This window comes from Triturus cristatus, chromosome 9, assembly GCF_964204655.1.
Source record: "Triturus cristatus chromosome 9, aTriCri1.1, whole genome shotgun sequence".
Taxonomy (NCBI): domain Eukaryota; kingdom Metazoa; phylum Chordata; class Amphibia; order Caudata; family Salamandridae; genus Triturus; species Triturus cristatus.
The window spans coordinates 1,040,103,810-1,040,131,582 of NC_140592.1; the positions used below are offsets into that span (position 1 = coordinate 1,040,103,810).

General features: G+C 45.9%; 1 protein-coding gene across 1 annotated transcript in view; it reads right to left on the reverse strand.

Moving 5' to 3' along the window:
• KNL1 (kinetochore scaffold 1) overlaps positions 1–27,773 on the reverse strand; it is a 598,022-nt gene that overhangs the window by 78,333 nt on the left and 491,916 nt on the right. The window contains exon 23 of the mRNA XM_085626857.1: positions 27,378–27,487. Coding sequence (XP_085482983.1) covers positions 27,378–27,487 — 110 coding nt within the window. The remainder of the gene's footprint in view (positions 1–27,377; positions 27,488–27,773) is intronic.

A 27,773-nucleotide genomic window follows, 5' to 3' on the forward strand; every position in this document is an offset into this window, starting at 1 on the left:
AGGGGTCTACAAGGTAATTCAAAACCTGTCGGTACCCCCTGGCTCCCAGACCCCCTGGACTCCTGAAGCAGGGGGGGGGAAGATTTCTACTCTGTATCAGACAGCACTCCAAACTCCTCTAACGAAGATGTCTCTGGAGAAGCTAGTGAAGAGGACAGTGAGACCTCACTCCAAACCATAGGCACAGTACAGCGCCAGAAAAAGTCCACCAGTAAAAACAGGCGTCGTAGTCATCTAAAATGGGATTACTCTGACTCAAGTATCATATCTCTTAGATGAAGACGATCTAAATTCTACTCAGTGGGGCAGTTCCAAGAGCCTACATGCTGAAACGGCTGAACCTTATTTAGCTTCTATCTTGACTTCCATTACGGTGTTCCACGAAGAAGTTAGGGCGGACAATCGAATCGCCAAGAATGCTGCCAAAAAATTACAGGGAGGGCTAAGGCGTCTGAACAAAACCTGTGTAGACATTAGCGAGCGGGTTTCTATGGCAGAAACATGAATTGATCACCTGGAAACTGATGTGGCGATCACCAAAGAACAGGGAGTGTCTAATACCACCTGTTTGATGGACCTGATGACAAAGGTGGAGGACCAGGAAAATCGTCAGCGCCGGAACAACCTCCGCCTTCTTGGTATTCCGGAGGGGAAGGAGGGGGATGACCCCCGGCGCTTTATAGTTCAACTATTAAAAGACTCCTTTCCAGATCATCCAGGTTGGGATTGGGACTATGAAGTCCAGAGGGCACACCGATTCCCCATCTACCAAAAGCGACAACATAGTGGCGCCAACACGTCAGGAGGGCAGCCTAGAGTATTCCTCGTTTACTTTGGAAACTTTCGTCTTAGGCAGATGATTTATGACCAGGCCCGCTTTAACTACAAGAAGGGAGCAAATGGTGTAACATTTTTTGCCAAACCAGACTTTTGCCACCAGACTGTTGAACGAAGATGGCGTATGAGGCAATTAATCTCCCCTTTTCAACAGCTGGGGGCAGAAGTGTTTCTTATGGTCCCCTCAAGGCTCAAAGTAATACTAAACGGGTGCACTAAGGTTTTTTTCTCGGAGATCAAGGCAGGGGAGTATCTGGAGGAACTGAAAGGCAAGAACAAATGACACTTGCTCAATAGGGTTCAAGAACGAAGTTAGATTTAAAAACTAACTTCTTTATTTTTTTGTTCTTGGCATTATCTCCTTTTTCTTTTTTCCTTTCCGCTACCCTAATCTGCTATTTCGCCTTATTCTTCACTGTATGGGTTTTTTTTTGTTACTACATTGCTTCATTTTATTACGTCACTATTGAAGATAGCTAAGAGTTAAGAGAATAGGGCTTGCGGCTGAACCTATAAGACTAGAGTCATAGATTATAGATTATATCAGTCCGGCGTGGCCAGCAGTCAGAGCTCAAGCTGATTTCCATCATTCAGGCACTGCCTGATCGCTCAAAGAAGGGGGGAGGGCGGGGGGTGGGGTGGGAAAGGCACAGCAAGACAAAAATTCTACACAGATAAAGTCACTATGTGTTTTTGTAATTTCTTTTGTATTTATACATGCATACCCAAGATGTACTTGCCATGGCATAAGATAGGACACCAGGAACATCAGGAACCTATAGGGCTATTATCATTTGTTGGCCTTTTTTTTTTTTTTTAAAGAAATGGCTAAGCTAAATCCTTTAAGAATTGTTTCTGTTAACATTTGTGGGCTAATGACCGATCAAAAAGACACAACGTTGCGTTGGGGCTTCGCTCTTTGGGGGGGGGGGGGGGGGGGGGGGGGACATTAATTGTATCCAGGAAACTCACATCAAGGGCTCTCAGAGACATTTACTAGATTCAATGGGCTTTCAAGTCTTAGGGGCCACTACGCAGGGCTCGAAAAACAAGGGGGTGGGTATTTTGGCTGAAAGAAAACTCTCTATCTTCTCACCCAGGGCCAAGGCTGACCACTTAGGCAGATGGGTGATCACTGAGTGCCATGTTGCAAATAACCCCCCTTTTACCCTGTGCTCAATTTATGGGAGCAACTTAGATGATCCAGGAGTTATAAATTCGGTCTGCGGGGAACTGGCACACTGGCCCACCCCTATTGTTCTTTGTGGCGATTTGAACCTACATCTACCCTCCAACTGGGACAGTGTTAGTCACTGGAAATACAAGGGTAGGAAACCACAGGTATATCAAGCATTGATCGACCTAGCACAGGTACATGGTCTCAGAGATTGCTGGGCAAGCTTAAACCCCTCCTTGCCAGGGTATACTTTCTATTCCGCTCCGCACCACACTCTTGTCAGACTAGATTATTTTTTTCTTTCATCCTCTATCATTAATAATTGTACTATTGAATTGGCCCCACGTTTTATGTCCGATCATAATCCCCTTATCAATATCACAGGCCTAGGGAAAGCCAAAGCGGTCTCTACTTGGACCTTTGAAAAAGCTCTACTCCAGGATCAGCTGTATAAAACACATATGCAAGGGTGGATAGAGGAATTTCTAGAATTCAATGTTGGCTCGGCCCCTCTTATGATAGTTTGGGAAGCATTAAAAGCTGGGGTCAGGGGCGAAACCCTGGGTTTCTCAATACGTAAAAACAAAAAAGAGAAAGCGGCGATAAACAATTTACAAGGAAAGCTCAGGGTGGCTGAAACTCAGCTGACTCACCAAATCCAGACTGGACAAAACATCCAGACAGCTCAGAAGGAGGTAGTGCTGGCCAGAGCCGAAATTGGGGCAATTTTTGCAGAAAAGGTCGCCTCAAAATGGGCAAGTACCCGGGAGAGAAACTATGAGTGTAGTGACAACATTGGACACCATTTGGCTGTCAGGACTAGGCAACAGGTCTCCTATAACGAGATTCGCACGATCAAACTAACATCAGGGGTTGAGACTAACAACTCAGACCATATTCGAAATGGCTTTCAGGATTTCTACTCTAAGCTTTATACTGAACAGATCTGTGGCCCTAGCGACCTAATTGCCCTTGAGACCACCAATTACCTTAGTGAGGTCAACCTCAGATCTCTTCCCTTAGAAGACATGAATAGATTAGATACAACTCCCACATGGGATGAGATTGTGGAGTCCCTTAACAGTTTGCCCGACGGGAAAGCCACTGGGCCAGAAGGCATTCCAGTAGAATTTTATAAGTCCTTTGCTACACAGATTAAGTCAATCTTTACAGAAGTAATAACTTCTACATTTAATGGAACTTCACCACCTGCATCCTAGTCCATGGCCAGAATAGCTATCTTTCCAAAGAAGGACAAATCTCCAATAGAGATGAGCTCATATCGACCGATAACGCTCATTAACTGTGACTCAAAAATCTTTTCCAAAATAGTAGCTAATAGAATCTCCTCTGTGGTTGAATCGTTGGTTTCAGAGTGGCAGCACGGGTTTATTCCGAAAAAGGGGACAACCGAACACGTCAGAAGGGCTATTACTCTTTTCGACGCCGCACAGGCTTAAGGAGACCCGATGTCTCTTACACTCTTGGATGCGGAGAAAGCCTTTGATCGGGTCTCCTGGCAATTTCTGTGGGCAGTCATAAAGAGAATGGGATTTGGACCTAAGCTCACGCAGGCAGTACAAGCTCTCTATGTTAATCCAACAGCCTGTGTTTCGGTTAATGGACAATTAACCGGACAGTTCAAGATCTCCCGGGGCACCAGGCAAGGCTGTCCATGCTCCCCACTGCTGTTTGCCCTTTACCTTGACCCCTTCATCAAACAGAGAGGAACAACGAGATCCTTCCAGTCAACCTCCAAGGAAGCTGTATTAAGATCATGGCTTATGCCGACGACCTGGCCATCATTTCACCTGACCCCTCAAACATCATAGTGGCTCTTGAAAGCGAGGCGATAAAATTTGGGAGGCTTTCTGGCTACGCTCTGAACCAAAACAAAACCCAAATAATAATAAACAGTCAAGTTCTATGGACTGACTTTCGAGTTGTCTCTAAAGCTAAATACTTGGGAGTCTCTATTTCATCAAATTTAGATGAAATTGTCTCAGACAATTTAGCCCCTTTGGCACTACATACAAAAAAGGCCCTGAAACAAATTAACAATTTGCATCTAACCCTTGTAGGCAGATGTAATGTCATAAAAATGACATATTTTCCCAAACTCTTATATTTCTTCCGTACAATACCCCTGGAGTTCAGTAAATCCAACTTGTTAAAATTTCAACAAATTTTCACACAGTTCATTTGGGCTTACTCCCAACCCAGGAGGGCACTAAGGCAGCTTTGTCTACCAAAGGAGCGAGGGGGTTGGTCCTTTCCTAATATTACACTCTATTATTGGGCCTCGGTCTTACAATACAGCACAGAATTGCTAAAAGAGGCTCCACCCCTCCAGACTATAGGCCTCCCCACGCCTTTTCAGCTATTGCTGGGTGAACAGACCTGGGGCTGCCTACTTCGGGAGACCACCTACGTAAACTACAAAAGGGTGAGGTTTAAGACACTATTAAATTCTTTTAAAACCTTTCGTAGCATCCGTAAAATTTTTGGGCTCGGTAGATTTAACTTTTACACTCCTACACTAAACAACTTTAACCTACCTGCCATATTCGGTAGGGATTACTTCTCAGACTGGCATAAGGCTGGCATACTGAAATTAAGAGACCTTGTTACCTACGAAGGGATGGTCCCTTTTTCTGAGTTACTGATTAGGTTTAAACTCAAATATGAAGATGCTTTTAAATACTACTGTGTATCTGATTTTTTGTCTAGGAAGGCAGGCGGGCCTTCTGGTTTCAGGGAAATTGACATTCTTAACATCATACGTAAGCCAGTCTCGCCACGAATTGGCCTATTATATAACATAATAAACAAACAGACCCCCGACGACCTACAGAATATAGCTGATAAATGGTCCAGCAAAATTGACACTTCTAACACTACTTTTTTTAACTCACTCTCTCTTTCACAGAATATTCTAATTTCAGCTAAACTGCAGTCGCAACATTTTAAAACTATTTTTTTTTCTATATCTCACCCCTAGTAAGATTGCTAAGTGGGGCTCTGGCCAAGGTACCCTCTGTCCAAGATGTGCGGAATATGGGGTCAATTCTATTCATATCTTCGCTACATATTTAAAACTTTACATCACCTTAAACAGAATACAGGAATTCTTAAGGGAAGTTACAACTCAGCCCATAACTTTGAATCCTACTATTATCTTGCTAGGAACACAGACCGAGTCCTCCCAGCTGAAAAGAGATGGCTTAATTTTTATTGCTATGGCTGTCTGGAGGCTTTGTGTGGCCTCCTCCTGGCTAGATCCGGAGCCCCCATCGTTCTCACAATGGTTAGCCCGCTTTGCCATATACTACTTAGAAATCGCTATATATGCAAAGAAAGGAAGAAGGGGACGGAGGAAGGGATTAGAGCTTTGGGAAAAAATGAGTCTTTGGCTTGTACAGTCAGGATAATGTAAGTGCTTTTCTTCGTTTTCTGTGTTTTTTCTTTTCTCGTAATCATACGCAAGTTTCTCTTTCTTTTGTGGGGTGGGGGATGGGTGCCATTTGGTAACGCTTATTGTAATTTTTTCCTTCTTTTTTGTTGTACTGGCAAATAAAAAATAAATAAAAAATAAAATAAAAAAAAAAAAACCCAAAAAAAGGAAATAATGGCTGTGGTTGAATTTGTTGATAGGATTGGTCTTCTACATATGGGAAGGCCCATTCATGACTAAATCTATCTAGGTTCCTCCTAAGTCTTTTGATCTTTTGATTAACCATGTATGACTGGTATTCACCCAAATCATTTTGAATCTTAGCTAGTTGTTCTTTCATATCAGCAATAGTTGTATCTGCTTTAATTGCTTCCTCTATCTCTAAAATTTCTTTGAGGAGCTCATCGCTAAGTCTCTTAGCCGTGTTAATAAAGTGATTGAACGCACACACATAAGTGCTCGAGGGTAAAGGTATGCCCATGATGGGCTACATCCCGGTAAATCTTATGATAAAACCAGGGAGGGAAGTCTCTCATACTGCATTACGTTTTTTATTGTGACCAGATGCCAACTAATTACGTTATGTGTTGTCTGTCTATCTTTTGTTTCCCTGTGTCTCCAATAGAATTGTTTTTAAAATAGACAAGTGTTGGTGCAGGGTGGAGCGACTGACCCACGCCCTGAAGAAATTGCCGTGAGTTTCTCCTGTGGCAATGAAACATGTCGGCTTTTTAAATGAGCAGACACACAGCACAGAATAAAGATTGACAGCAAGTGTGATCTAGCTCAGTTTTTAGATAGGGACAAGGGGAGCGATATTTTGATCCCCAGGTCCTAACTGTGGGGTTGTATCTGGTGCACGAACTGATGCAGTTAATCTTTATCTCACACCCTAGCACCTTGTCTTTTTGGGTTTCTCCTACTTTTTCTCACTTTTCTCTACACTTTCTGTTTTGGAGTGGTGGTAGCTGATGATGAGACCTTCAGGTAGCAGGCGAGTACCTTCCTGCTTTACCCTCCCTGGTGTTGCTACCGTGAGGCACCACCATTCCTTTTCCACATCTTTTCACCACATTTAGGGTATTTGGAGACACAGGTCACTGTTTTCACAGACAGACTTTAATTCTTATAACTCTTCCTTCTTTTTTGGTGATCCGTTCCTGCAGGAGTACAGATGGTGTAACCACTGGCTCAACAGACTGTCTAAATGTATAACAACTGCCTTAGGATTACGAGTTGTGATATCACCATGTGAACAGGTCCTTTGTTGTGTATAATGAAAAGAAAAGGAGCCAGCCCTTTGCGTCGTGAACAATAATTCCAGTGATCCCATCCATTTTTTCATATTCTTTCATGTTTGTTTGGGCATCCTCTCGCTTCATAGAACGCTTTCTCTTGGATAGCACACCAGTCCACTCCCTTGTGCCGTTTTGAAATAGGAGGAGATCTGGAGTCCTTCCAGGCCATAGCAATGTCCCTTTTAGCAATCAATATAGCTGTACCCAGGAACAACATATCAGCTTGGGAGCCATCCATTCCCTCCATTAGCCCCAGGAGAAGAGCCAAAGGATTAAGGGTTCAGATAAGAGAGATGCCCGGTATTTGGACAGGACTGTGCAGGACCAGACCATATGGAAGAAGTGCACAAGTTACTTACCTTCGGTATCGATATATCTTTTAGAAACATTAGTTAGTTATAGATTCCTTACCTTAGAATTACCCCCAGGCGTCAGACTGGATCCGGAAAATTTTTCGTCAGCAGTACCTCTGCACTCGTCGGGATGACGTCGCGGCAGCAACTTTCACGCCGCCCTCGCGCGCAGACATCAGTTCTGTACAGGACTTTCAGCGCCAGAAACGCAGAGCCATGCAGGACACTGACCACCGGTGCACAAAACTAGGGCCCTGAAAGGATGTCCTTAACCCTAGAAATCAGTTTGCAGAACGGGGAGGATGAGAGGGGCAGTAAGGAATCTATAACTACCTAATGTTTCTTACAGATATATCGTTACCAAAGGTAAGTAACTTGTGCATCTGAAAGAAATAAGTTAGTTATAGATTCCTTACCTTAGAACAGATACCCCAGCAATACCAACCCCGGTGGTGGGTCTGCGAACCAAGATCACACCAGAAAGTCCTGGAGAATAGAACGGCCAAAGAAGCCATCTCTCCGGACTTGGTTGTCCAGGCAGTAGTGTTTTTGTGAATGTGTGCAGAGATGCCCAAGTGGCCGCCTGACAGATGTCATGTAGAGGCACTCCTCTTCCCAAGGCAGTAGTGGCTGCCGTCACCCTGGTGGAGTGAGCACGCAGCCCCACTGGAGGCTCCTTTTTATCTAGAGAGTAACAAGCCTTAATAAACAACACAACCCATCAAGAAATGGTGCGTTTGTGTGCGGCCCGACCCTTCTTTGCACCAACGTAGCCAACAAACAGTTGATCATCCACCCGGAACTGTTTTGTGTGATCCAGATAGAAGCGTGCACATTTTGGGTCCAGACGGTAGAGCCTCTTCTTCCTTTGAAGGATGCGGAGGCAAAAAGAAGATGGGCAAAGTAATGGACTGCCTGATGTGGAAGGCAGTGATGACCTTAGGGAGAAAGGATGGACAGGTCCTGAGAACCACGTTGTCTGGATAGACAGACAGGAAAGGAGGTTTTGAGGAAAGAGCCTGGAGCTCACTCACCCTTCTAGCAGAAGTGATGGCTACCAGGAAAGCAGCCCTAAGAGTTAGAAGACGTAATGGCTTGTAGAGGTATCGCCATCTCGCTCCTCGTCACAGATCGAACTTGAGGCTGAGTTGTCTGAATTGTCGGAATCTGCAGAATCTTCATTTAACGAGTAAAAGTTCTCTAAGGGGTCTGGCGATAGAGCCTGCTTCATGATCACCCCCCCTAGGTATGTGCTTTCCTTCCGGGATAGGGTGTAGTGGTGGAATCGTATTTTTACTGTCAGCTGTATTCTGATAGGTGGGGGATTCTAAGATTCCACTCAGAGTCTTGCCTTGAGCAGCCAAATCTGAATTAAGACTTTTAACTATGGCTTCTGTGCCGCCTGAATGTTCGTTAATATATACTTCTGGAATACCCATGACGGTTGTTTCTCCGCTGGATCCCCATGATTGCCGCTCATCTCTGGCCTCCATCAGAATATCGATAGTGGTATTAGGGCTGAGAGGGTCTGTACCAGATACTCCAGAGTCGACTGCCTTAGCTATATTGCCAGCAATAATAGGAGAAGTTGTAGTTACAGCGGTCAGACCTTCAGTAATTATGTCTTTTAACTGAGTTGAATTCTTGTAATCAGATATATCTTTAGTTGGAAAGAAACTAGTGATTTACAGCTGCTTTTTACTTGAGTCCCCCGTTAGAGTTTTTAGGCAGGGGGTATTTGATTATTTCTTTTTTCCCGCTCGTACCACTGATAGCATGCTCATTTCTCTTATCAGCTTCAGTCTTCTTGTTTGCTTCTGTTGGTACCGGTCCAGGGATTGCCGGTGTCTGGGCCAAGGAGCGCGTCTTGTTCCGAGCTCCACAGGCCGCCATCAGACTTGTAGTGTGTGTGGAGTGAATGGTGAAAGGCCCGGCGTCTGCTTCTGCGTTGCCTAGCTGCCGCGCTACTGCGTCAGGAATCCCGTAGCCGGCAGCCGCCGGCAGCAGTAACCGAGCGAGGCTTTCCCAGCGCCTCGCTTGATCCGAGATTTTCAGCGGGCAACTTTTACACCATCCATTTGAGGGAGACCAACCCAAGCCTCTCTCACGGACCCCAGAGTCGCCAGAACCATGGAGAATGGAGGTATCAAAGGGGGGTCTCAAACTATCGCTCTCAAAGAGAGCCGCCGCGGAGGTAGGTGACGGGGAAACTCGCTACGGCGCCATCTTGCCAGAGGGAGGGGGGAAGAAGTTACCTAGGAGAACCAAGAGACTCTCCGAGAGAAAAAAGAATAACTTGAAACGGAGGTCGATGGAGGAGGAGGGGGACCTTGGTTGGGATTACTCGGATACACACTCCTTACTGTGTAAAGATGTAACAATCTCAAAGGAACAACCTCAGAGTACACTCGGGTTCGGGCAGGGAGACCTGTGTATGTCTGCTGACCCCGGAGAACCGTCCCTGTCCCTAATACTACAGTCTTTGAAGGCTTTTCAAGATGAAGCTAAAATTAAGAACCGTCAAGCAAGTTTGGCTTCTAAAAAACATACAAGGCTCCATTCGAAAAGTCGGTAAAACCTGTACTGAGATTGTCGAAAGATTAAGCCTATTAGAAAATCGAACTGATCTACTTGAAGCCTCTGTCGAAAGCTTGAAACAAAACTCAGCATCTCAAGAAAAGACTATAAACGATGTAATGTGGAAACTGAAGGAGGCAGAAAACCGGCAACGCCGTAACAATCTGAGACTTCTTGGGATTCCAGAGAACAGCGAGGGAGGAGATATTAGGAAATTTGCCATTAACCTCCTAAAAAGCTCTCTCCCGGAGCTGGCGCACTGGGACAAGGAAATTCAGCGGGTGCATATATTCCCTCTAAGTATATCTAAGCGACGCTCAGTCGACCCGCAATACCCCAGAGCGATTATAATCTTTTTTGGGAATTTTTTGCTTCGGCAGTCAGTGTTTGAACTCGCAAGACCAGATAAAAAAAAGGAACTGGGAGACCTTTTCATATTTTGTCCGCCCAGATTTTGCACATGCTACTGTAGAAAGAAGGTGGCGACTTAGACAGTTGATTACACCTTTCCAGAAAACTGGAGCCACTGCCTTTCTGCAAAATCCAGTGAAACTTAAAATTAACGTCCAAGGGCAGTACCACTATTTTACTTCTGAAATTCAGGCCCAGAAATGTTTAGATGAAATCACTGCTGGTCAAAAGAAAAAAAATCCCTGAGAGTAAGCCTTTTGGACAGGGGGAGAGAAAAGAAGGGCGGGGGGAAAAAAGAAAAGAAAATTCTCTCTTGATTTTTTTTTCGTGAGTGGGGAAGGGAAAAGGAAAGAAGGAAAGGGTAACAGGGGGAAAAGAAAAAAAAAAAAAAGAAAGAGGGGAAGGAAGAAAGAAAAAAAAAAAAAGGGGGGGTTCTATCATTAAGCTTACGGACCGCGGCGGGGGTGGGGACAGTACAGACGCCATCATAACAGGCTCAGGACTGAGCCTGATTGTCTTTATATTGGTGGGGGTGGGGGGTTTAAGGGGGGTTGGGAGCAGGCAAGCTCAGTACTATAATATGTATAAATTGTGAAGGTAAAGTTTTTTGCAGGAAGGGACATCAGATGGAAGAGCATAGGAAAAAAAGCACTTTAAGAAAAGATAAATATGTACCCAGTCGGGAAAGCGAAACTTCAAGATGGATAAGGTAAAGATCTTGACCATTAATATTTGTGGTCTTAATGACGAGAAAAAAAGGCTCAGAGTAGCCATGTGGTTACAATCTGTAGGGGGCAAATATCGTTTGTATCCAAGAAACACATATTGAGAGATCTGATATGCAATTGCTTAATAAACTTGGCTTTAAATTGATTATTGCTACAACACAAGGGGTTAGGACAAAGGGTGTTGCTATTTTAGGGAAAATATACGGGACACAATTTATCCGCTCAAAGGCTGATAAACATGGACGATGGGCCATCACAGAGTGTCACCTGAACATTGGATCTAAAGTAGTTATTTGCTCAATATATAATAGCATTAGTGACGACCCTGATCTCCTAGATCAAATCACTAATGAGCTTGTCCACTGGCCACTCCCTGTAATAATTTGTGGAGAATTTAATTTGAATTTACCGATTGATTGGTCAAACGACATAAGCTTTAAATACAAAGGGAGGAAACCTAGAGTTTTCCAAGCATTTATGAATCTATGCTTGACTCATGGTCTCATCGATATCTGGCAAACTAAACACCCGGATGATCCAGGCTATACTCATTACTCCTACCCTCATGCACGTCATGCAAGGTTACATTTTTTTTAGTGTCCAATTCTATGGCTTCTAGTTGCATTATTGAAAAATCACCCAGAGTACTCTCTGACCACAATCCTCTTTTATTAACTATGGAAATTCCTTTAGTTAAACATAACACTAATATATGGACGTTCAAAAGGGCACTTTTAATCAACGAGACATATTGCGAGCTTATGCGACAATGGATCCCTAGATTTTTAGCCGAGAATATCGGTAGCGCGCCAATCGAGGTAGTTGGGGATGCTTTAAAGGCTGGGATCAAAGGTGAAACTCTCCGATTTTCATTGAGTAATAATAAAAAAATAAAACAAGTGATGGCAGTACTGCAGAATAATGTCAACCGCGGAAGAAGGGCTAATTAAAGCCATCCGGGAGGGAAGGGAAACTGAAGAAGAGCTTAAACAGATCACAATCGTTAAGAATCGTGTGATTGAGATACTAACAGTCAAAGCTATTGACCGAGCTACAACTCATAAGGAAAAGATATACGAATTAAGTGAACAGGTAGGACATCAGTTAGCTGTTCGCACCCGAGAATTATGCACTGCTAACCTTATCAAGGCTACCAGAGATCCGGAGGCCGGGCTCATGACAGATCCCGATGCAATCAGGACTGCGTTCCATAAATATTGCCAGATTTTATACAGGGAAAATCATATACATCATAATATTCACGATGCAATCAATGAATATATAAGACAAGATGATTATATGAGGCTAGAGAGCAATGATGCCGATAGTATGGATGAGATCCCAAAATGGGAGGAAATTCTTCTTGCATTGAGTAGCCTTGCTATAGGTAAAGCAGCGGGTATGGATGGAATTCCTACTGAATTTTATGTTAAATTTTCTTTACAAATGAAAGATATACTGTCAGAGTTAGTCGCTCACGTATTCCAAGGGGGACGACCTCCAGGATCCTGGTCTATGGCTAAAATTGCAGTCTTCTTAAAAAAACAAAGACTCCACAGAGTTAGGGTCCTATCGTCCTATCACCCTAATAACTAGTGACTCCAAAATTTACGCGAAGTTACTGGCTTCAAGATTAGCCCCTTACATACATAAATTAGTGTCTGTTAGACAACATGGGTTTATCCCTGGAAAGGGCACCACCGATCATATTCAGAGAGTAATCTCATTATTTGATTGGTGCGAGGTTTCAGGAGACCCTATGGCTTTGATTCTATTAGATGCCGAGAAAGTTTTCGATAGGGTCTCCTGGAAATATCTCTGGATTGTCATGGCAAGAAGTGGTATAGGGGAACCCTTTATTAACGCAGTACAGATGCTGTACAAGGAGCCAACTGCAGTGGTTATGGTAAATGGGTCAATATCAGAATCCTTGTCTATAACTAGAAGGACAAGGCAGGGATGTCCATGCTCGCCTCTCTTATTTGCCATATATATTGACCCATTCATACGGAGATTAGAGAACATCGCTAGGATCTCACCTGTCTGGGTAAGGGACCAAGCTACAAAAATACTAGCATACGCGGACGATATCGCGGTGGTCACCAGTGAACCCGCGATTGCAATCAGGGTGATCGAGGAAGAAGCGAAGTTTTTTGGCGAAGTGTCAGGCTATAAATTAAATCAAGACAAAACCCAGATAATCTCTAATAGTAAAATAAGCCTGATCGATGCACGGGTGACTGAGAAAGCTAATTATCTGGGAGTGAGTATAACCTCAAAATTAGAGCATTTAGTCGACGATAATATCTCCCCTTTAATGCAACGTACTAAGAAGGATATGACTCGCTACAACAATCTTCATTTATCCATTGGAGGCCGCTGCAATTTAATTAAAATGCTTATTTTGCCTAGATTTTTATATTTTTTTAGATCAATTTGTTTAGTTTTCCCCGCAAATATTCAAAAAAATGGACAGTATGTTTAGAGATTCCTATGGGGTTATAAGAAACCACGAAGGGCATTACGAACCATCACCTTACCTAGAGATAGAGGAGGACTGGCATTGCCTAACTTCAAATTATATTATTGGGCTACCACCTTAAAATTATGTGTTGGCTTACAACACAAACATTAATAATGAAGGGGACATTCCAACTCCACAAGAGCTACTGCTAGGGAATGAGTCTAGCGGTTGCTTATGGCGTCATATGAACGATGGTTATTTAAAAAAAGTGAGATTTAAGTCAATATTTTGTATTTACAAAATCTGGAACTTTGCACGGAAATTAGCTGGTATTGGACGATTATCTTATTACACTCCAATTTTTAATAACAACAATCTCCCCGGGATTTTTAGTGACCTATACATGGAAAGGTGGGTAACGAAAGGGATCACACAACTTGGCTCCTTTTACACTATATCAGGAATTAAATCTTTTGGCGAATTGCAGATTGAATTTAATTTAGACCACCGGGATTTTTTAAAATTTTTACAGATCCGAGATTTTCTTTTGAAGAGAGGGGGGGGGGGGGGGGGGACGGGTTAAAATTCCTAACAGTCCCACTGATAGAGAATTTATTAAATAAGCCTAAAGTGAAAATTGGAGAAATTTATGAATTATTACATTTTTATAATCCAGATGATATGGATAAATTTATAATTAAATGGCAGGATAAACTCGGGATATCGGCTGAAATCGTCCAATATTCATATAGCCTATATCAGTCTAGTTTTATGTCAATCAAGCTCCAGGCTCAATTCTATAAAACTTTTTTCTTTTTGTATTATACCCTATATAAAATAGCTAAATGGGGTTCAGGGAAAGTAACTACATGCCCCAGATGTGCACTACCCGAAGCTGATAGTACACATATATCTTTGCTTCTTGCACGGTATTAACGAACGTTGTGAATGATATCTCCACTTTTCTTTCCGATGTATTTAGTACAAGAATAGAAATTTCTACCGTAGAAATTATGCTTGGTATTTCAAATGTTATACGACCTAAATATATGCATGGGTTAATATTCGTCGCAATGGCTGTTTTCAGATTGTGTATTGCGTCAGCTTGATTAGATACTAATGCACCGGTGTTTCAACAATGGAGATCTCGGCTATTAGCAATATGCAGTTTAGAAGTAGCTATATATAAAAGAAAGGGCTATACCAAACGCAAAAAAGGGTTAGCAATCTGGGATCCTCTTCTACGATGGCTACAAGGATAATATATATTATGTTCATTATTTGTTAAATTCTCTGTTTTTCTTGTGATGTCTAAAACGTATTATGCTAAGATAAAAATTGCTATTCTTATGTATCGGATTGTTCTGAGCTAGGGTGGGGGAGGGGTTTGTTTATTACTTATGAAAAAAAACTTTAAAAGAATTTAAAAAAAAATGTGTTAGAAGACTTAAAGGACAATTATGAAGCGGCTCAAAGGGAGCGCACATCAAAAAAGTCAGCACAAGATGCAAGTCCCACTGAGGCATAACAAAGGGAATTGGAGGAAAAAGATGTGTGAAGGCTTTCAAGAAATGGTTAACTACCTGGGACTTGAAAAGAGAAGGTTGATCTAGCAGCTGAAGGAAAGCAGAGATGGCAGAAAAGTAGCCCTTGATAGTGCCCAGAGCAGAGCCCTGCTGGGCTAAAGAGAGAAGGAACAAGAGTACTTCAGAAAGAGGGGCAGAAAGGGGATCCACAGCGATTGCTGTGCACCATGCCACAAATTTGTTTTACCTGCAGGCGTATACCGTCTTTGTGGAGGGACGCCTGGCTGCCAAGATTACATTACAAACTTCAGGAGGCAGGTCGAAAGACATCAACTGCCGCCGCTCAATCTCAAAGGTGTACAACAGACCGCAGCTCCACTTGTGACGAAAAGTGTCGCCGAGCGAGTGCCGCCTTGGAAATTCCAACACGCTGAATTGCTGACATTGCGCGTTCTCTTCTGTGGCGAATAGATCTAATCAAGGCTCTCCCCACTGTCGAAAGAGACCTTGCACCACCTCCGAGTGAAGACGCCATTCGTGATCCATCATGCACCTGCAGCTGAGTTTGTCCGCCCTGGCGTTCAGAGAACCTGCCAGGTGTTGAACCACCAAGGAAATGCCTTGACTTTCCAGAGGCGGAGGGCCTTCTGACATAGGCTCCACGACCCCACCCCGTCCAGTTTGTTGCAATACCACATGGCAGTGGTGTTGTCCATGAACACCTGCACTACTCTTCCCCGGACAGAGGGAAGAAATGCCTTCAGTGCAAGACGAATCGCCCGGAGCTTCAGAAGGTTGATGTGAAGTCCGGACTCCACTGGAGACAGAGGCCTCTGATCTCCACCTCTCCCATGTGGCCGCCCTATCCCAGAGGGAGGCATCAGTCACCACTGTGAATTCTGATGGAGGAAGGGAGAGGGACCTGCCACCAACCCAATCCTGGTTCGTGAGCCACCACTGCAGTTGTTGAACAGTGCCCTCCGAGATTTGGACGCAATCAGACTGATTGCCCTGATGCTGCGCCCACTGGAACTTCAGGTCCCACTGCAGAGCCCGCAAATGCCACCTGGCACGATTGATCAGCAGGATGTAGGAGGCCATGAAGCCCAGAAGCCTCAGGGTCATTCTGACCAAAACCCAGGACAAGAGCTGAAGATCAGAATCATAGCCCGAATGTCCCGGACTCGCTGTTTGGGAGGATAGACCTGAAACTGCGTCGTGTCCAGAACCGCTTCGATGAAGAGTTTCTGAGAATCAGATGCGACTTCGGCACATTGATGGAGAACCCCAGCAAATGCAGGAGGTCGGCCGTAGTCTGGAGGTGGGAGACTACTCCCTGGGGCGAACCCGCCTTCAACAACCAGTCGTCGAGATAGGGGAAGACTGAGACCCCTGATCTGCGCAGATGAGCTGCGACCACCGCCATGACCTACGTGAACACCCAAGGGGCGCTGTTAAGGCGAAAGGGGAGCACGGTAAACTGGAAATGCTCGTGGCCTACCATGAACCGCAGGTAACCCCAGTGGGCCGGCAGGACAGGGATTTGGAAATAAGCGTCCTGCAAGTCCAACGCTACCATCCAGTCTTGCGCGTCGAGGGCAGACAAGACCTGAGCAAGCATCAACATCTTGAACTTCTCCTTCCAGAGGAAGCGATTGACGTCCTTGAGGTCCAAGATAGGACACAGGCCCTTGTCCTTCTTGGGAACCAGAAAGTAGTGTGAATAACAACCGCAACCTACTTCTGGGACAGGAACGTGCTCAATGGCACCCTTGGCCAAGAGGGCCGTAACTTCCTGCTGGAGAAGGGCCAGACGATCCTCTGACATGCAGTGGTATCGCAGTGGCATGGCTGGAGGGGTAGTCTCAAAGGGGAGGGAGTAGCCCCTTTGGACTATTTGCAAAACCCACTTGTCCGAGGTGATGGTGTGCCTGTGTGGGACGTGATGGCGAATCCTGCCACCCACTGGCGTTTGATGGGCCTGAAAGGATGGACTAGGAGGGTTTGGAGGCTGCTGCAGAGGGGGGGGTTGGTGGACTGGCCCTCCCGCTGGCCCCCTGAAGCACGACGTTGGTTCCTACGTCCCCGGCCGCGCAAAGGTTGGATAACTTGCTGCAGCCTGTGGCTCTGGGTGGGACGTAGCGGGGCACCCCTGCCGTAGCCACGAAAGGAGCGAAAAGAAGACTGCGCCGGACAGGAGGAAAGGCCCAAGGACTTGGCCGTAGCCCATGAGTCCTTCAAGTGCTCTAGGGCGTTGTCTGCTTTGTCGCCAAAGAGGCAACGGCCATCAAAGGGCATGTCCATCAAGGTGTTCTGGACATCCTCTGAAAAGCAGTGGACCTCATCCAGGCGTAGCGTCTAAGTGCTACCGACGTTGAAATGGTCCTGCCCAGAGAGTCGTTAGTGTCCAGTACACAACGGATCGTAAACTTAGCTGCGTCTCTTCCTGCGGCGACAGCCTGGGAGAGCACTGCCCGGGCCCCCTCCAGACACTGAGGCAGCACTTGTGCCATCGTATCCCACACAGAGTGCAAATAACGGCCCAAGAGACATGCGGTGTTTACGGACCGCAGTCCCAAGCTGGCGGAAAAAAAAAAGTTGCTTGCCAAGATCGTCCAGCTTCTTGGATTCCCTTTCCGGTGGAGCAGTAGGGAAGGCGCTTTTGGAGGTTGGGGCTTGGACCACCAAGCTCTCCGGGGTGGGGCGTTGGGAGAGGAATGTGGGGTCGCCCGGAGCCGGGCAGTGGTGCCGCGTTATCATCCTGTCCACGGGAGCCACCGTGTTGGGCCTGGACCACGTGCCCAAAAGAAGTCAGTGAGGGCCTCACTGAACAGAAGCAGGGGCTCTGAGCTGGGCGGAGGCATCGGGTGATCATCCTGTCCACGGAAGCCCCGTTGTTGGGCCTGGACCACGTGCCCAAAAGGACGTCAGTGAGGGCCTTATTGAACGGAAGCAGGGGCTCCGAAGAGCTCGCCGCTTGAAGCATCGCAGTCAGGAGGTTAGTCCTGACAGCGACAGTAGGAAGCTCGAGGCTGAGTGCCTCGGCCGCCCTACACAACACCACAGCGTATGACGCTCCCACCTCCATAGCCACAGTAGGAGGAGACAACATGCCAAGGTCGGGTGAAGTGTCAAGACCACTGGCATCCCCCAGCTCCTCTCTCCAGGCCTGATCTTCCTCAAGCTGGTCAGCTAAAGGGTCCCCTGACCCCTCCCAGTCCTCCTCAGGGTGCCACTGTGGCTGGAAAGAGGCCCCAGAAGTGAACAGGGGCACGAAAACCCCGCCTGGCGCCGGATCCGGCATCAGTCGACGTCGGTCCGGCTCCGTGTCCACATCTGGAAGGAGGCTGGGGTCGACGCCGGCCGGGGGGCCGACCGGCGTCTGGCACGGTAGTGGTGCAGTCAGAAGTGGCGCCGGTGTAATGAGGTCAACCGCTGTCGATTCGGTCCCAGGCCTGGATCCAAGGGGGGCCAGAGCCGCCGGCAGCGAAGACCGAGGCTTTCCAACCAAGTCCGCAGGGCCCGAAGGTGCGCCGGCGGGGTCGGTCTGCCCAAAGACAGCATGCATCGCCTCCCAGAACTTACAAAGCTGGGCGGGGGTCGCTCCGGGTACCGGAACGGGAGGGAAGCTCTGAGTCTACCCTTTAGTTCACCACCCGCGCGCCTCGTCGAACTGCCCGATCGACGAGAAGTCGAAGAGCGACGATGCTTCTTCGACTTCTTATGCTTCGACTTACCCAACCCCGAAGACATGGATGACAGCCGGAATGACTATGGCTCCGCGACCAGTCCCTCGACATCCCTCTGGACCAGGACCTCGATTGTCGTGGAGCCGACTGCGGTGTTCGAGCAGCTTTCGGGACCGCTACCGCAAAGCCTTCGGCTTCAACAACTGCCAGTCGGAGCACGACTTGGGGTCATGGTCGCACTCCTGGCAGAAAAGACACACGTCGGTGCGGATCCGTCACAGACATCATGCGATGGCAGGATCCGCAGGCCTTAAAACCGGGCATCCCTCGTGCACCTTAAGGAGTCGAAGACTCGAAAAGACATCGACAAAAGTCGAGAAAAAGGTAGTAAAAAAAAAAACTGAGGTACCTCTCTTTCTGGATCTGTGCTGGCTGGCGCGGAAAAAGAAAGAACGGACTTCAGCACGTGAGGGTGGCGTCCAAGGAGCTGCCGCAACATCATCCCGGCGACCACGATGCCGAAAGTGGAGCCAACAGACATCACCTTCCGATGCGCAGGGGTACTTGCTGACGAAAAATCTTTCCGGATCCAGTCTGACACCTGGGGATAATTCTAAGGTAAGGAATCTATAACTAACGTGTTTCTGTCAGATCGACTGGTTCGCCCCTGCAGCGCGTACATTGTGCGGTTGGGAGAAACCCCGCCTTGTGTAGCCTCGTCGGTGTAAGATATGTGCAGTGAAGATAATATGTCTGGATAAGGAGGAGTCTGGCGGATATAGTGAGTGTTCTGGGGGCTATAAGAGCATCTCGCCAGTCTTCGTCGTCCAGGGGGCCTACCCATCGTTGCCACCGGGTTTTAAGAGGGTCGAGAGTGGATGGGGTATTGTTCATCAGAGATAGATATATTTGGGATATCCCTCCCTTTCCCAGATCTCCCATAAGAAATCTACCCTCGAGTGGACTGAACTCCGGGAATGTCTCCTTGTTAGGAATGTGAATGGCTAGGGCATGACTTAGTTGGAGGTATCTGAAGAACTGGGGGGGAGTGTAGAGTGTAAGCCTGTTGTAATTCCTGAAAGGAGGACAAGTGGTCTCCCTTCCATACATCACCCAGGCAGGTGATGCCTATTAGATTCCATGTTTGAAAACCCGTCAGTGTCCCGGCCTCCCACAACCAAGTACCGTGCCACAACGGTGTTTGTAGTGTGAGCCTATTGTCCCATTGAATGTGCCACAATGCAGATCGCCATGCCAGGAGAGCTGTACGGGTGACCATTGGCAGGGCCTGAGGGAGTGGGGCTCCGTAAAACATCGCTTGGGTCTGAGCAAATCCCAAGCGCCCCAACTCTAGCCGATAAGCTGGGTCTGACCACCCCCCCCCCCCATTAAACCAGTCATGGATTATTAAAAGGCGAGTGGCGAGATAGTATAGGAAGGGATTGGTCATTCCCATTCCTCCTCCGTACATGGTTCGCTGGAAGGTCGCGAGAGCCAGACGCTCTCTCGAGCCCCCCCAAAGAAAAGTGGTAAACCAACTGCAAGGGTGATGGATCGGGAGATTTTGGAGGACATTAAGAAGCGGGGGGAGAACGATCATTTTAAAAAGGGCAACTCTCCCAAGGGGATTGAGAGGAAGTTTTTGCCATCGACGTAGATCATCCTTTGTGCGTTGGAGAAGTGGGCCGACATAGAGGGTCCGGGTTCGCTACAGGAGAAGTGCCACCCAGATCCCAAGATACTTAAATTATAGTCTTCATATAGGCACGATTGTCTGCCAATTGAAACAGTCTCTATAGGCGTGGAGGGGTACCACTGTGGATTTGAGTGGGCTGAGGTGCAGGCTGGATGCTCGCTCAAAGGAGTGAAGGATCTGTCGGCATCTTGGTCCGGAACGGGCCGGGTCGGCTAGGTACACAAGGACATCGTTCACATATAAGGCGATTCATCCTTGAGAGAATTCTGCCAGCACCAGCCCTGTATTTGGTCATCCTTCCGGATGCGGCAGGCCAAAGGTTCGATCGCGAGGGCGAAGAGAAGTGGGGAAAGCGGACATCCCTGTCGGGTCCCCCTCCCCACGGGAAGACCTCAGACAACGCCCCATTTATAAGAACCCTGGCTGATGGATTAGAGTACAGTACTCCCACCATCTTCCACAAATGAGGGCCAACACCCGCTCTCTCTAGCACATCTCGCAAGTAACTCCAGCCAACCGTGTCGAATGCCTTCTCGAAATAGAGTAAAACTAATACCAAATCTGGTGGGAGGAAGTCTCGGTAGGCAAGGGCCACATGCAGGCGAAGGCAAAGACTAGTGCTGCGGCGAGGCATGAAGCCACATTGGTCAAGGTGTATGAGGGTGTGAAGAACTTCTTTTCATACGGGTGGCTAGAATCGTTGCATAAAGTTTGATTTCCATATTAATAAAGGAGATCGGGCGGTATTGAGTGCAGGAGAGCGGGGAAGGATAAGACTTTGGTATGAGCACAATGGTGGCTGTGTCAATAACAGGAAAATGATCTGTCCTCTATAGCTTCTTCGAAGAGGGCATGGAGTCTTGGGATCAGAGTCTCGCAGAACGCAGCGTAGTATTCCGCAGGCAGCCCATCTGGACACGGGATTTTGAGGGTGGCGAGCGCGGAGATTGCTTAACACACTTCCTCAGCTGTAATCGGCTCGCCATGGTTTTCTGTTCTAGTTCGGAGAGCCTTGGGAGAGGGATAGTTTGCAAGAAAGAGGAGTTATCCTGTGATGTGTGTGGGATCTATTGAGTACAATGCCCTGTACTAATTTGCGAAGGCTTGCGCAATTGCTGCGGGCGCACAGGAGATTTGTCCCTGCGTGTCACGAATTTCAGGGACTATTTGATTGGCCATAGGGTGAGTAGCGAGACAGTGGAGCAGCTTGCAATTTTTGTCTCCCCACCCATAAATTCTGGCTACCGAGGATCTCCAGACCATTTTGGCTGACTCAGTGGAAATTTTCTTAATTTCCTCTCGTAGTAACTGCAATTGGCGGCGTTTTGTCTCCCCATCTACCTGTGCTGACGCCATTTCCATACGTAACGCCCTGGCTTCAAGTTGAGAAAGCTGGTGGTCACAGGTCTGAAGCCTACGCTTAAGGAATTCTTTGGCATACCCCCGAATTGTGGCTTTGCCCGCATCCCAGAGTGTTCCCTGCCACTGTACTGTGCCCTCGTTAGTATGAAAGTAGTTTTAAGTTCCTCTTCCACGCTCTCTGTATTCTTGATCTTGGAGGAACCAGGCGTTTAAGCGCCATATGGGTCTAACAGCTTCCGTGGGGCCCCCCACTTGCAATAGGAGCTGGGTGTAGGCAGACACTCCATGTGCCAGGATCGGAACTTCGGTGACGGCTCAGCAGTCTGGAGCAGGCATGAACATGAGGTCTATGCAGGCATAACTGATGTGCTGCTAGGTGTGTGTAAATTGTCTTGTAGTAGTTATTGAACATGTGCTTCAGGTCCGTTACTTGGGGAAATGGACACAGAAATTATATCCTCATGAGAGCCATGTTGTTCCTCATGAGGCTAATCATATGGGTAATGTTCTTGGAAAGAATCATAATGATGTGAGGCGTATTGTTGTCTTGAAAAGAGAAATCCCCTTCAATATAGGTTGAACTGTCTTTTTCAAGTTTGTGGTCATCAGTATCTTGGCATTTTACGTTAAGTTGTGAAGGACTATAAAAGAGCCAAAATGGTTCCTCATCACCAGGTTCTGCAATCTCTAGAAGGACAGGAGGCAGAGGTGACACCTTACTCTGAAATGTCTGATCTGGGCGTAAAGTAACTGGGATCCTCTCTGTTGTAATTAATATGTCCGTGTTCTGTGCCTTTGATGGGCTCATCGATGAGGAAAGTTGGATTCTTCCGAACTACCTGCAAGTGTGAAGTTGGTTTCATCGCCGATGTAAAAGATCCTGTCAACGGCTTCATCAACAAAATAGTTGTCAGCGGCTGTCTTGAAGACGAGAAAGAAGTCGTCAGCAAACTAGTTGCTGGTGCTGTGGACGCCCTAGTTGAAATAGTTATCGACTATTTCCTCGTCAACGACATGAGGGTCGACAGCGGATCCGTCGACTAATTCATTTTTCTTGAGAAGGACTCCTTAAAAGGAGTTTCAGGCACTGACGTAGATGTGAAAGAACTTTTATGAGCGGAAGGTGAACCAGAAAATCCCATACTCACAGAATGTTCTGTCACAGAGTCTTTGATGCAAGACTTATTTTCTTTGATTCTTTTTCATAAGAGGTTGTGCCCACATTTTCACGCTTCATTCCTGGTGAAGAATGGCTTTGACCCTAGTCTTCAAAAGTAGGGTCAGAATGAATCTTTCTTTTGAAGACATAGAAGTAGTCCAGCTTCACGGTCCTTTAGAGGTTTAGCAGAAAAAGTTCAGCAATGCTAAAACTCCTTTGGCTTATGCAGAGGATGTAAGCAATAAAGGCACTCTTTATGTAGGTCCTTCAAGAATAATCTTGGATTCCCACAAGATATACAAGGCCAGAAAAGTCTCTTTTTAGATCCCTTCGACATTATGCTAGCCAGGAAAACACCTCAATAGGTGGTATCTCAGAGTTGCTTGAAGGGTCAAAGATCACTTCTGAGGGAAAACAGGATCAAAAAGTGACTGAAATAGTGAAAACTGAGGAGAGCTTGGAGAGACTCCTCACACATTAGGTGTGGTTAGAAATCTGAGGTATGGTGGCCCTGCCAGCGAAGAATGCTTCAGGGTCTGTTTTCTGATTGGCGTAAAATGAAAGATTCAATACTGGAGAATATTTAGTAATTAAGAACATTACCCATCATTTAGGTGACCATTTGTCAAAGTATAAGCGAAAAACTATATTTGCGCACTGCACTGATAATTATCTCTAACATGGTTATTAACTTTTACATTTGTGAATTACCATCCTGTTAAAAACAAACCCACCTTACACGTCTGGTACAGCAAGTCTGACTGATCACAAAGATCCTGTAAATTGTAGTTACTACCCAGCTTGTGTCATCTGCGTCCATACCACTGAAGTTGTCCAAACATCCACACTTTGAGTGTCTACCTCAAGAACTAAAGATTCTACTGAGCAAGGAAGTGACAAAAAAAGAGTCCAGAAGTCTGAGAAATAGAGGGATTTATTCATGTTACTTTTTGGTCTAGAAAATAATTCAAAACCTAGAATTTCACCCCACACTGGATCCCAACTACACACACAAAGGAGTGAAGAGGGAGAAATTTATAATGTTGGCTCTACATCAGATTTTGCCCCTATCTTCTCAAATTTTATGTCATTGATAGACCTGGAGGATGTTTATTTTCACATCCTTGTCTTCAAAACACCTAGAAATGTTCTCTGCTTTAACTGTGTTACTCTCGCTACCAATTTTGAGTCGTTCCTTTCGCCTTAAGTCAGCCACAAGAGTTTTTTTTAAAATGCAAGGCATTATTAACGGCAATACTGAGAATGAGGGTCTACCCATAATTAGATGGCTAAATGGTGAAAACCAACTCTGCATCAAAACTTCAGCAGTATATGAGCTACATTCTCGCCCTTCTGGCTAGCTTGCTTTTCATCTCAATCAAGCCAAATCGATCCTTCAACTTGGTCAGGCGATAAGATACCACAGAAGATACAATATGCTAGCTCCAGGCAAGAGTATCTCCTTCAGAGAAAAGACTGTCATCCTTATGTATTAAGTTTTCTTCTCTGAATGTAACAGCAACTCCATCGGTCAGAAAAGTGTCATCTCTTTCAGGTAGAATAGATTCTTGATTTGTTGTTGTTCCCATGTAAGACTGTATTTATGACCATTTCAAGAATGACTGCAAGACCAGTGACAAGAGACTGGAATCAGACACTCACTGTGAACATCTTGACCATCCGGGCGCTCGTGTGTTGGTGCGGCAGAACAAATCAACTGAAGCGAGTGCCATTCCAGAAACTTCCAAACTCCATCAATTAAAATAAATTGATTGCTGTAGGGCTGGGGAGTGCACTTCAAATCTGGGCAAATAGATTCCTGAAGAAATACTCTACCACATCAATATGCTGAGAGCTGTCCCTCTAGTTGTGAAGTCATTTTTTTTCCACCTGTATTAGCAAAAAAGTTGCTCACTCTAATGGAAATTACTACCAACATGCATTATACCAACAAGTGGGGGAGGGAGCACAAAATTAAGATTGATGTCAAGGGAAGCACAGCGGATCTGGTAATGGGCATTATGGAGGAACATTCTCTCCCGATCTTCCAGGGCTACAAAATAAAATCAGACATCTGCTGCTGGGGCTACAAAATACAAAGAGACATTTGCTGGGGCAGCACAAATGGGAATGTCACAGCACCGTTCTAGAAAATCTCTTATTCGACTGGGGCATACTATGAAAAGTTCCGTTCCTCAAGAGGAGAAAACGTGAAATGCCACGCCTTAGCCCAGATCTAGGGGTAATACTCTTTTGATAGACTAGTCAAAGACATTCGTGTACACTTTTCGATCAATACAGATGCTTCCTAAAGTCATCATCAAGATGATGCCGTGCAAAACAGAGACGTTACTTGCCTTCTCTAGAGTTCAAGGCCAACAGGATCCAACGACTCAGAACCAGCATTTTGAAATTGTTTTGCCAAGTAAACAGGTACAGAAGGCCAGGATCAAGAATAGGCCTCAGGCCTCTTACTTTCCGGTCCCCAAGAAGGACAGATAATCTGTGCCCCTCTCATTTGGAAGCATCACTCCTATGGCTCCTTTTAACAATAAGGTCCTCTGCTTTCAGTGTGAGTCAACAAGCATGCTCTTAAGGGGCGGGGGGGGGGTGGGGGGGGGAGTGGAAGGTGTTCAGGGAAGGGAGTGGTCGAGAGAGTTAAGGGAAGCGCCGAGGTAGTGGAGACAGGGGTGTCAGTCAGGGAGGCTAGAAAGAGGACATCCGCTGAATGATTCAGCAGTCCATCAGGATCACCTCCCAAAGGGTGACAAAATAGTGGAACCCCCCCCCCAGCCAGAAGATAGTAGCATGAGGGGGAATTTAGAGGGATTTAGAGGCAGCAGAGAACAATGTGAACTGGATCTGCTGAGGCTGCCATCTTCAAGACTCCCCTCAATCCAAAACCAGTAATACTTCTGAGGCATTTGAGCAGAATGAGACAGTACCCACTGCCAGGACCTAAAAACCAAACATTTTACACTGTGGGTGGAACTGGCATGCAGGGAAAGTCAGGTCTGGGCTCAGGGTCTCACCCCGCTGTTCTTGAAGCATTCCAAGGAAGAATAGGCTTTCTCTCCAAATCATTCTCCCTCAAAGTGCATGTCCCAATGTGTAACCTAGACATACCCCGAAAATCAAGGGGAATACTTCCAAACAAGTTGCTGTAGCAGAACAGCCCCACCCACCCACTGACCACAGAGTCAAAGCCACAGTTCGTTATCAGTTTTTATGCATCCAGTTAATCACTCACTGGTCCAAGAATGGCCTATTTATGTGCTTTGACAGGCTGACAAGGAGTTTTGCTAGTTCCCTTAAAGCATGGATACAGCGGTCAAAAATGGCAGTGTCATTAGCTGCGTATAAAGCCAAGCTGCTGGAGACAACTTCACGTTCCAAAGCATGAAGTTTTCTGGATTCTATTTGGAGGGGCCACAGAAGGGCCCTCATGTTCTGCTTCGGCGAAGATATCTAAACCACCAGACACTCCAGTGATGGGCAAGAGGACCAAAAGTGTAGGTTACTTGAAGTTGACTTGGTATCTGGTGACCTCCTATAGAATACTAGGCCCAAAAAAGGTTTCGCTCAGTCAACCAATATAGGGTCTAGGATAGCCTCATTGAAAGGAAGCAAGAGCTACACAGAAACTGGAGAGCTGCAAATTTTTGTCAGAATGTTCCACTTCACTTCCACTGAAGGTAATTCAAGTCTAAGGCCTCCATCCCTTTCTCAACAACTGTTGTGAAAGAGGAGCCCTACTCCAAAAGAGGCCAATGGGGTTGGAAAATGTCCCATTCTGGAGATGTGTCTAGGACACAGACTCTATAGATCCAAATAAAGGCCAGCATAAGTAGTATAATTAGTATCCTCCATCCGGCCACAGATCTATTCCATAGCAAAGGCACCTGAATCAGAGCCAAAAATCCCTTCTAAATGAACAAACCTTGGGGAGAGCCTCACATAGCGGTTCACTGCTGAAGGAAGCCCTGACGTTTCACATTGCCACGCAAATAATACTTCATTCTACTGAACATGTGACAAACGCTGGAGGTGACTCCCTAGGTGGTGTCCCCATTGACTTCAGGGCCGGTGGAGGGAAACGTCTCAAATGATCATGGGGCAGTGCTTTGGTTGGACTATTCTTCCCCTTAAAAGGTACACCATCTTGTTCCAATATCTGCAAGACTTAAATCTTGAGGCCTGTTAAGGTCTTCGACCAAATTCTCAGTTTTCAACAGCAACTAGGTCAGTGAGAGACTGAGAGAAAGCTCCAGAGCATATTGATGAAAAGCAAAACAAATGGAAATGACATCAGCATGCCAGTTGGCACCTAATATACCCCAGTAATGTTATAACTGGAAGCAGAGTTGCACCTGGAGTTAGTGCTGGGGAAATAGACTTCCAGACATTCTGAAGCCTGGAAGGAATGTTTTTAAGGTGGGAAATCTATGGGAATATGTATTCTTCGGAATTACAGAATACTGAGAATCTAAAATTATAGTAGGACAGAGTGGGTAAGTATTACTTATACTTTTAAAATAAAAACACGATTGAATATATATTTCTCAAATGTAAAATATACAATAGACTTTTTTCACATTGATTAGTCTAAAGAGAAACTCAATTTATCATAAAACCATTTGCGTTACCTGCGGCATCTGTTGCGTTGTCTTGTAATTCTCAGGCAAAGATAGTTTTCTGTCAATAAACTTGAAGATAAGACGCTGAACAAGAAGGGAGGAGGGTGGAGCACTTTCACCTGTGCAAGGAGACAGATAATAGTACAAAGAATGACACTCCCCAAGAAGAATTTTGCTTCACATAGTGGCTAGCTCAGGCCTTACAAAACAGCTTGGAAAATTGCACGTTGCTTAGTTAAATCAAAAAGCCACGAGATAACACTTATATATGAACCCAAAATCTAACGTGGGGTCAGGTAGGCCCAGGTGAACTGCTGAACTTCAACAAGAGTGAAAAAGATTGAATTTTATCGTGAATCACAGTTCATTAAAACTAATACATTTCCAAACTGTGGGCGTTGATTG